The sequence below is a fragment of the Salvia splendens genome, chromosome 1 (genome assembly GCF_004379255.2).
Source record: "Salvia splendens isolate huo1 chromosome 1, SspV2, whole genome shotgun sequence".
In the NCBI taxonomy this organism is placed as follows: Eukaryota; Viridiplantae; Streptophyta; class Magnoliopsida; order Lamiales; family Lamiaceae; genus Salvia; species Salvia splendens.
The window spans coordinates 26,953,621-26,964,761 of NC_056032.1; the positions used below are offsets into that span (position 1 = coordinate 26,953,621).

Here is an 11,141-nt window from a genome sequence, read left to right on the forward strand (position 1 = left end):
ATTTAGTACCAACTTTTATTCTCATGAATAATAACATATATATAAAAAATTAAAGTAATAAATTTTACTCAAAAGAATAATAATTCTATATAATAGAGTAATAAATTTTATACTTTAAAAAAAGTTATGACTTTTCATAATAAATAGAGTATAACTTTTATTTGAAAAATAAAATTTTTTATTCGATGATAAAGTTTAGTTCAATTGGTAATAAGTTCCTAAAATAACAATAATAATTTTTATTCATAAAATATTTTTTTCTTTAAAATAACAATATATTTTATTTATTACGACAATAAATTTTATTAATGAATAGAATAAATTTTATTATTAAAATAACATTATTATATTTTACTCACAAAAATTATAATTATTATTTATAAAATTAATAATTTTATTTATAAACACAATTATTTTTTTTATAAGAACGATCATTATATTTAAAATTTTTTATTAGCATTTCCCATAAAATTATCCAACGTACATTTAATAATACTCTAATTAAGATTTTAAATAGTCTAATTAAAGTTATGAATACATTAATGCAAGTATGTGTTAATTAAATTTCATAATTTAAGATTTGTCTTTCTAAAACAACAATAGGGCAAATTAGTCCCAATATAAAGTATGATTATGGCAAAATGACATAGGGTTCATCATAGGCCCGGAGATCGGACACCATTGTGGAGGGCCTAAGATCGGCCCTCTCTCGCCTCCCCCAAAGGGCCATTGGATAGGCAATTACCTTTTTTTTATTCTATGTTTTCTTGTACTATAAATACCCCATCGCATTCTTTCCATTTCCCACACCAACAACTTTATTTTCTCTCATTTTCTCTATATTTTCCCTCTCTTAAGTTTTGCTTCTCATTGTATTCTTTTTTTAATATTGTAATACTTCAAAGATTTGCGTATTATATTATTTTGGTATTTTAATTTAATTTATTTAATAACATGTTGCATATAGAATTGCAAAAAAAAGAAGAAAACAAAATAGTAATGATGTGAAAATGAAATGAGTTATGAAATAGGTCATTACATTGCAAAGTAATTTGCAATAAGGTATGGGGTAAAATGTTGATGTGTGAGGAGGAAATGAAGGTCGACTATTCCACTTTGAATGCTCTTAGTTAATTTTGCATTTTAGTTAATTTTGTTAGGAGGGTATGCATAATGGGCCAAAAAAGCTGACGGTCCATAAAATAAATTCGTTGGCCGTTGCCGATCAGTACTCCTTAACCGTCAACAAACAGTACATTGCGCTGCAATGACTTGTACCTTCAATTTCTTCCACTAAAACAGACACCATCTCTAGAAATCAGCTGAGACAAAGCGTAGACTTCACTTCTACTCTCTTTCTCTCTCAACAAAGCCAACCGCCACGATGTTCAGGGATGTGTCGGCGTGCAGCACCTACAACTACGCCGACGCCCTCTACTGGGACGCCCGTTACATTCAAGAAGTGGAGTTCGGCTCCTTCGATTGGTACCAACGCTATTCAGCTCTCCGCCCCTTTATTCGCAAATACATCCACCCTAATTCGCGCGTCCTCATGATTGGCTGTGGGAATGCCGGTAAATTTTCTTTTTTTTTATTATTTTTTATTTTGCCTTTTTCAATTGCTCAAGTGAAAGACCTGATTTTGGCATTGGCTTTATCTAATTAATGGTGCCATTTTTGTGATTTTTGAGGCAATTAGTGATTTCTAGATATGAGTTATGTATCAAGAAAGACTTCATATAACCATCTTTGGCGGGTAGGAGTTAATTGTGCTATTTCTGTCTATTCCTCTCTCCGCCCCAAGATGGTCCAGACATTTCTTTTGGTTAGTTGATTTTAAAAGTTGATGTTTAATGGATAAAGTGATGAAAAAAAAAGTAGGAGATAAAATAAAGTATGAGGGAGAAAGGGAGAGTAAACTAGGATAAAAAAAATGTTTCTTTTTGCCAAAAAAAAGAAGCAACACGAAAAAGAATATGACTCTAACTACCTTAGGACAAAGGGAATACTATTTATTGGCTAAATAGTGTAATATGTCCCAAACTATATCACGGGTTTTTCTATTATGTCCTGAACTATCGACCTTGAAGTGGCTTACCGCATGTAAAAATGATTTCTTTCAAAACTAGTACTCGTCAAATTCGTGACTATCCTACATAGATTTCAGATACTGAAGAATTTTTCCGCGAGATAGATTTCCATGATTTGGGTATTATTGGTTAAAGTTGAGTAAGGACTGGAAAAATGGAAATGTGGGATTAGCCTAGAGTGAAAAGATCAATATAGACTAATCATTGTTTACTAAGATTAATTACAACTTTCAGATATACCAAGGCCCTGGATAATCTTTATCATTTCAGCAAATTTTGTTTGATTCATAACTCATTCAAAGGGTAGGAATAAGGATGAAAATACTCAATCATATATCTTATCAATCAAGAAAGTAAATTCCTTCTGATAGTTTGGTATGTATTTGACTATTTACCCTTTTTTATTTGTTTTTTATGAGCATTGATGCTCTCGCTTTCCTGGCCGGGGAAGGATTTTGCTTATTTATCATGTTGTTGGTATAATTATTCTGCACAGGTACCATTTACTGAGTTTGTGACTACTTGTAGTGTTTAATTCTTCTTCACTTTAAGGCTGTTGTTCTTGTGCATTTTGATTGTATGCCTACATGTGTGAGTGTGATAGAAGCTTGTCCTTTATAGCATCTGCAAATAGATAATCTCAATTTCACTTTGCTAGTTATCTCGGAGGACATGGTTAAAGATGGGTTTGAGGATATAATGAACATCGACATATCTTCAGTGGCTATTGAGATGATGAAAAAGAAGTATGAGAGTGTACCTCAACTTAAGTGTATCCTTACAAATTGTTATTATTTCTAAACCACGCGATGGTTGATAGGTCCTTTCAACATTATCGGTTGCTTAGGGTTTAACTTTCCCCTTTTTTCGGTTTGTACACATTTTTCCCTTGATGTCCTTAACGAGTTCTCCAGACATGCAAATGGATGTTAGGGACATGAGTTTATTTCCCGATGATATGTTTGAGAGTGTCATCGATAAAGGTAAGTGGATGTCATCTTCTGATATGCGTTCCAGGGTTTGTAGTTTTGTTCATGTGCTGTAAATTAATCGAATATTTCGCCTGATATCTTTACTGACCTGCTGACCTGCATAATAGGGACTCTTGATTCATTGATGGTGAGTTAGATATACGCCTTTCTTTCTTTTCATCGTCTGTTTACTTAAGCAGCTGACAACTTTTTTTGTCGGTTTTTTTTCTTTAGTGTGGCACTGAAGCTCCACTAAGTGCTTCTCAAATGTTGGGTGAAGTTAGCAGGTTCTAGGACTTTATGTTTTTGTGCTGCTCATTTAAATTTTAGCTTTTTTCAATTTTCGGTCAGTTTAGGTTTACATTGCCTTGCACGATTTTCTGCTGTATGACGAGTTTCAAATATCACCTTGCAGGCTTCTTAAACCTGGAGGAGTTTATATGTTGGTAATTATGGCTAAATATGATATATCTTGTCATACCTTATTATGAAGTTACCGCTCAATATAGATTTTCCTACTCTGGCTATTTTCAGATAACATATGGTGATCCTAATGTGCGGATGCCGCATATAAACCGACCAGTTTACAATTGGAAAATCGAATTGTATATCATACGTAAGTATACTCTTCCTACTGCATACAAATTCTTTACCATTAAGTGTCACAACTTGGATTTGGTGAATCATCAATGCGTACTTTTTTCTAACGTCCACTTGTTGTTTCCTTAATACTATTCCGTAAGAGCATCTCCAAGGGGAGAGGTAAATGGAGAAGTAAAGTCATATAACTACCATATTTACCTTTTATAAAAAAAAAATCATTCTCCAAGGGGAGAGATAATTAAGAAGGTATTATACATTTTTCCATTTTGAAGATGTATCTTTACCTCTCCATCAATGGAGAGGTAAAATCTTATAACCACCATATTTGCCTTCTTTTCATGAAAAATCATTCTCCAAGGGGAAGGTATTTGAGAAGATATTACACTTTATGTTTTTTAATGCACTTTGTACTATTATTATTTTTTTAAAATGATATACCTTTCTATATACATTTTTCCTTTGGAATGTATTACTTTTTGGAATAGCATATTACACTTTTTGAGAAGGTAAATAGATGATATACCTCTTTCATTTACCTTTCCTTGTTGGAGATGCTCTAAGTGTTTTCTTACACCACACTTGGTTACCTGAAATACAGTGCTCGTAAGTGTAGGAAAATACTTATATAAACCTTTGGAGTTCCTTAATTATTATAGTGACCGTCCTCTCTAGACCCTTAATCGCATAAACATGCACTGAATTACTTATTACATGGGTAGCTAGTGTATGGGCATTTATGAATGATTACATAGTTGGATAAAACGTACTCCCTCCGTCTGTGTAGTGGAATGTAGGTCCCACATTAATATACTCCCTCTGTTCTAAAAAAATATGTATTTTGGGTTCGATACGAGTTTTAATGCAAAATTGGTAAAGTAAGAGAGAGGTAGAGAGAAAAAGTAAGTAAAGTATTGGGAGTGGAGAATGAGTCTCATTAGAGAGAAAAGAGTTTCTAAAATTAGAAAGTGTAATAGAATGTGAGTAGAAAGAGATATTGGAAAGTTGGGTCCATTTATCAAAAATGGAAAAAAAAAGTAAAGTGGACAATATTTCGCGGACGGACTAAAACGGCAAAAGTGGACAACATTTCACGGACGGATGGAGTAGTATTGAGTATTTGAAGAATAAGTTGGTCAACCAAATTCAAAATTAATGAACCCATTAAAGTAAATGGCAGGTTTGCCTATATAATTTTTATCCATCTATCCAATAACTCAAAGTGAACACCTCATGGAGAAAAACGTTCATATTGATTGTGATGGCATGTCTCTTTGCAGAATTAGTTAATGTTCATGGAATCAAAACCCAACCTAAAGTTGATTGATCTCCATGGATTTGTATACTGATTTTTCTTTCATTTTCAAAGATCTTACTAATAAGATGAAGCTCACTCAAGCTTTCGAGAATTCTGAAAAAAAAGAAAGGAACACAATTAGAAATCGCAGAACACTAACTACTATACTCCCTCCGTCCCACCGTAAGTGAGGCATATTCCTTTTTGGGTCGTCCCACTATAAATGAGGCATTTCCATTTATGGCAAAAAAATACTCTATCTCTATCTTACTTTATCATCTTTCCTACTTTTTTCTCACTACTACTCCCTTCGTCCCACTTTAGGAGTCCCGGTTTACCATTTTTGGATGTCCCGGTTGGAATATTCCATAAATGGTATTAGGCCCCACATTCCACTAACATTTTTCCACTCACATTTTATTATAAAACTAATATAAAAAAGTAGGACCCACATTCCAATATCTTTTTTCACCAACATTCCTTTACATTTCTTAAAACCCGTGCCGAACTCAACCGGGACTCCTAAAGTGGGACGGAGGGAGTACTATATTCTCTCTCCATTGAAACACTAAACACGACTACCTAAAAACCTGTGCCCAAAAGAAATGTGTCACATATGGTGGGACGGAAGGAGTACTAAGTTTATACAACCTCATTAATACCTACACGGAAACCCTAATTCCTCTCTGTGGTTTTTTCCCTCTTGACTTCTTTAGCCTTTCCCCCCTTGTTCCTTTTACCTATCATGCCACCACCAATGTGACTATTCCCACATACTAATGCAAACTCCTCTTCTACAAACTGATTTTACTGAATTAAGAGTTTCTACTGCAAATACAAGCATGTATGTGAAATTAATCTCAGAATTGTTAAACTGGAAAGGACAGAAAACAACATATTCCATCTATGTATTTTTTTACCTGTGACTTGAGCCTTATTTTTGTTGTTATTGAATTTTTCTTTTATTTTAGTGACACGATTCAACTTCTCACTAAGTTGTTTCACTAAGAATAGTTTCAGGACCTTCTAGTTCGAATGCAGAGAATCTTCTTACTGTTGTCATTATTAGCAAAGAGATTGAAAACTATAAACTGATCAAGATTAATATTTCAGTGAATTTGGTTGATATCATTACTCATTTAGCCTTGATGGTTTAGTTAAATCACACCGAACGACATGTATGTTAACTCTATGATATTCTTTTTGATGAATTACTTGAAACCGAGATGTTGTGGATCTTGTGGTATGGTAATGTTGACATACCTGTCGAATGTTGCAGCTAGACCTGGATTTCAGAAGCCTGGTGGAGCCCCTCCTTTGAGGTCACACCTCGACCCCATTCCTCTCACAGAGAAAGGCCTACTTCCTGCAGATTATGTGATGGAAGATCCAGAATCACATTTCATTTATGTGTGTAAAAAGCTAGCTGTACCAACTGATCTCCCCAGCAAATCTGCTGATTCCTTGGCTAATGATGCTATGCGAAGATAATACACAGAGCCTGATTTGAAGGTTTGTTCCTTTTGTTAGTAATATAGCTACATCCCTTTCTTCCAATTCTGGTTTGGTACATGTATTAAAATTTTGCCTCCAAATATACAAACATAACTTTTCACACAATTGTCGATTTCGACAAATTAATGTCATCATGGCTAGTTGAAGTGACAAATTGATGACATCGTGACTAGCTGAAGTGGCATGTACATCCACTCATAAGCCATATAGGCAGATTAGACATCCACCTCAATATTATTTTGGAGGCAATTAGCTACCAGGTGAAAAATCACAACTGTAAGTTCATGTATTTTAGAGGCAGAATTTTAGTTCATGCGCATAACCAGAATTTGATTAAAGTTCGTGGATATATGTGCAACTACCCCTATTTAGAATCTACTCACTCTGTCCCATTAAAAATGAAAGGTTTTCCTTTTTGGGTCGTCCCATTAAAAATGAAATGTTTCCTAAAATGGAAACAACATCATCTCTACTTTTTCTTATTTTTCTCTCACTTCATTAACTCACAAAACTCACAAAACAATCCAACATAAAATCTCGTGCCGAAAAGTAAATGTTTCATATTTAATGGACGGATGAAGTATTTTGTTAAGATGTGACCTATGTAGAAGCATTTATGGCAGTTAGCTCCTGATAATCAAGCTAGGCGTTAGAGGGATAGAGAGGAAGAGGCTTGTCCACACTCTGAACAACGGATAAGTGGTTGCTGGTCGGAAAGTTAAAATCTAGATTACGCTAGCCATGTTTGTGTTTGATTCCCAACTTACTCAATGAATAGGTTGAATTATACTCCATATCACTAATGCATGCCTCCTTGGAAAACAAATCTGGTGGGTTCTTCTGTTTATGTTTAAAAAGATACTAAAATAAGATTGAGATTGGTCCAATCTGGTGTAGTCGTAGCCTTCTCTCACATGTCACACGCGCACGGATATCATCTTGCTAGAGCATCTGCTGCTTGGAAATGCATGTGTTACTCTGCAGTTAGGGTATAGAATGTAAACTTTGTGTCCTTTACAGTTTGCAAGTTATATATGACTTCAATATTCCCATACCTTGCTAATTGAGAATGGAAAGGGAGCTGGGGATGAAAGAAAAGATAAATGTGATCCTCCAATAACTATCTCTAATCCTTCGTTTTATTCGCTGCAAATTTTAAGAATATCTTCTTGGCTTCTAAGATTTCATGGATATCATCAAGAAAAGGTGTTTATATGCAGACAAATGGATACCTATATATGGGATACCTATGCCCCACGCGCACACACAAAAATCAATTTTCTATTGTGTTTCTCTTCAACTGTAAGTGTGTTTTCTTTTGTAGTAGTGGAATTAATTATATCATTGTGATGTTGTAATTAGCGAGAAATTTCAGAATATGAGTCTCATATTGCTGACCTTTCGAAATTTAGCATTAAATTCGCCAACTTTTCAAAATATGGGATTGAGGCGTGTGATTTTTTTAGAATAAGGGTTTATTGGAATTTTCTTTTCTTTTCCTTATTTTTTATCTCACAAAATATATGAATGGGCAATCCTCTCCTTCTCCCGTTCTCTTTCCCTTTTCTTCATCTCCTCCCATTTCCATAACCGTTTCTCTTCAATGTTTTTTTTGCATAATAGAGTGACTCCACATTTGTCATTCCACACCTGGCGTTTTCTATGCATATTCTCTTTCTCATGGATGCTTCCACAGCCTAGATGCTAGGTTCCTCACTTTTTACTCTTCATGCTTATAAATAATTTGGTTTCACTTTTGTTTTTTTTACTCTTCGTGCTTATAAATAATTTGGTTTCACTTTTATTTTTTTGTTGATTCCCTCGTGTGTTTGCCATGGTGGGTTTTTCTTATTTTTGGTCATTATTTTTTTTTTCAAAATCTCCATCTTTTTTATGGTAATTATCTGTTTTTATATAAAACAATGTTGTTAGTAAGTTGTCTAAGTGGGACAATTAGTATGGTTAGATCTACTTATTAAGGTTGTTTATAACAAATATTTAAGATGATGGAGATTTATGAACTATTTGTGACATTGGGTAGTTTACGTAATAATGAGAATTGAGTTAACGGGGAGGAGATGAAGTTGACACGATAGAAATGAAGAAAGGGAAAAAGAGAGAGGGGGGAGGGAGAGACGGAGAGGATGGTCCATTTATATATAGAAATAATAATAAAAAGAAGAGAAAGACAGAAATTCAAAAATTCTTATTCTGAAAAATTCGCACACCACGATCCCATATTCTAAAAGGTCAGCGAATTTAATTTCAAATTTTGAAAGGTCAGCGAAGTCTCAATTCTGAAATTTTCTGTAATTAATTGGATTATAGAAATAAATTGTCAGGTGTAATATAACTCTGTTAGTATGCCTTGAATCTGTATAGGATTATATTTCCTAATTGGGATAGGATTATGTTTCCTAGGCCCAGTCTGTCTCATGTGTATCTATTTATATGGAAGTAGAGCACATAATTCTGAAATCTGTACCCATGTAATCTGAAATCTGTAGCCACAATCTGAAAACACTCTGAATAAAATATGTTCTCCGTTTCCTGTCCGTAGACGTAGCGAACAATGTTGGTGAACCACGTAAATATGTGTCCTCTTTACGTTTCTGTTTACCTCGATTGCATAATTGCTCTATTCTGTCACAACAAACTGGTATCTAGAGCCTGGTTTTCGAACTAGGGTTTTGAATTCCGCATTTGTTAGGGTTTCTGTGTTAATCGATCAAGTTGTCATCTCTGAACGTGAAGGTCGACAAATTTACTAGGCGAAATAGTTTCGGTCTATGGCAGATCAAGACGCGATCTTTGCTGAATCAACAAGGGTGTTGGGCGCCGCTAACTGCAAAAGGAAAGGCGAAAAAAGGCAGGCGAGAAGGATGACTAGTGGAAAAGGGATTCACAGGCTGTGTAGCTGGCTGCTCTCTCTGCAGCTCTGCAGAGCATGTACTCTGAGTCCCTGATTCCTCTCTAACCGTTCTTGAGGCTTATGGGGTGTACTCGTGGTTTTATTAGTGTTGTTGAGTCTTTGCTATGCTCTGCAACCCTTTAACTGTTTTTGGCTTCATGTGCGGTCCAGTACTTGACTCATTTATGACTTTTTGTCCCCTATTGCAGGTACACCAGGGCGACTGGAGTTTGTCACCGAACGTACCGCCTCAGCCTCTTAAAGGAGCTGTACAGCTGCTTTGCTGCAGCCTTTATTCAGTTTGTTGGGCGTTGCAGGCACGGCCCCTCACACTTGTTCGGTTTCAATTGATCTTGCTTGGTGTGGGCAGACGAAGCGTCTGAGGCTAGCTGTCGAGGCTGTTTCCTCGATGTCTCGCCGGCTTTCTGGAATCTGGGCCGAGACGGCCTAGTGATGAAGACCGACATAGTTGCTAGGGGTCTCGAGTTGTATTAGCGTAGTTCGACTTAAATTTTCTTCTTAGATATGTATTCCTCTCAAGCATTTGGAATTTTAGTAGCTTGAAATTCTATGTATTGTATTTCTTTTGCTCAAGAAATAAACAAGTACTCTTTCTTTCTTTTTATTTAAAATTCTAGTATTTATTTCATAATTCTCGAGAATCTAGGTCTCGGCTATTACATTTATGAATTTAATTATATAATTTTTAATTTTTAGGAGTTTAATTATGTAATTTTTAATTTTTAATTTTTAGGATTTTAATTATGTAATTTTTATTTTTTAAGATTTTAATTTTTAATTTTTAATGTATTTTGTAATATTATTCTGAGTATTTTTAATGCATTTTAGTTTTGTGGAAATGTTTTTATTTAAATTGAATAATAGAATGGTGGGACCCTTGTGCTCGTCCTTGCGGAAGAGCACGAATGTGGGTGTTGTGCTCTTGCCTAAGAGCAGGCAGAAAAAGTGGGGTCGGGCCCACATCCGTGCTCGTTGGCAAGAGCACGGATGTGGATGCTCTTAATAATATCAACACAATGACCTTAGTATTTCAACACAAATTATATAGATATTGTACATGTATTATATTGGTATATTATGATAGTTGTAAATAAGTTGATTAACTAAATATATGATAATTCAAATAAAAAGTCTCAAATTTCATCATCTGAATGTCTTCTAAACATATTCAATTAAAATCTAGTTCGAATCCTTATAAAATTACCTTTTAATTGATATATTTGGAATGAAGCTCAAAATTCTTGGAAAATTTATCATAAACTTTCAATATCATTTCTTTTGTATTGCTATAGAACAATATAACTAATAATAAAAATAATTTATAATTTAATTAAATTAAAATTCAAAAACATTATATGCATAGGGGAGCATTAAGGTGACACCATGTTTAGAGTGACACCATAACACTAATCCTAGCCCTTAGATCTATAAGATGGACGCCTAGGATTGAATTGATGAAATAGAGTTCGGATTGTAGTCTTATGTATAAGATATTGAAAGAGCGAGTATTTTAGTCAATTCAAAAAATTTAAATCAAGTACAATAAAGTAATATGTAAACTGCAAATACTACTTGGTAACACTGCAATATTTATAGAGTAACACTGCAATCTGATAAGGTAAAAAACTATTAGGAATGTTGCAGGCGCGTAACACTGCAATATTCACAGGGTAACACTGTAATCTGGTAACAGACTAAAAATAGAGAACGCCGATTCTTCAGACAATCTTCATATC

The 11,141-nt window shown here is 34.3% G+C and overlaps 1 protein-coding gene across 2 annotated transcripts; it reads left to right on the forward strand.

Annotated features, from left to right (window-relative positions):
* The first annotated feature begins 1,158 nt into the window (after nt 1-1,158).
* LOC121745976 (EEF1A lysine methyltransferase 4-like) lies at nt 1,159-10,009 on the forward strand. 2 transcript variants are annotated; one of them, XM_042139927.1, is made up of 9 exons: nt 1,159-1,574; nt 2,749-2,862; nt 3,005-3,073; nt 3,190-3,209; nt 3,296-3,348; nt 3,477-3,507; nt 3,596-3,677; nt 6,238-6,470; nt 7,097-7,372. In XM_042139927.1, the coding sequence occupies exons 1-8, from the start codon at nt 1,385-1,387 to the stop codon at nt 6,447-6,449; spliced, it is 771 nt and encodes a 256-aa protein (XP_041995861.1). In that variant the 5' UTR covers nt 1,159-1,384; the 3' UTR covers nt 6,450-6,470; nt 7,097-7,372. The 2 variants fall into 2 exon arrangements, with proteins under 2 accessions (XP_041995861.1, XP_041995857.1); XM_042139923.1 differs by lacking the exon at nt 7,097-7,372 and adding an exon at nt 9,594-10,009 and having other exon boundaries at nt 1,160-1,574.
* The last annotated feature ends 1,132 nt before the right edge of the window (nt 10,010-11,141 follow it).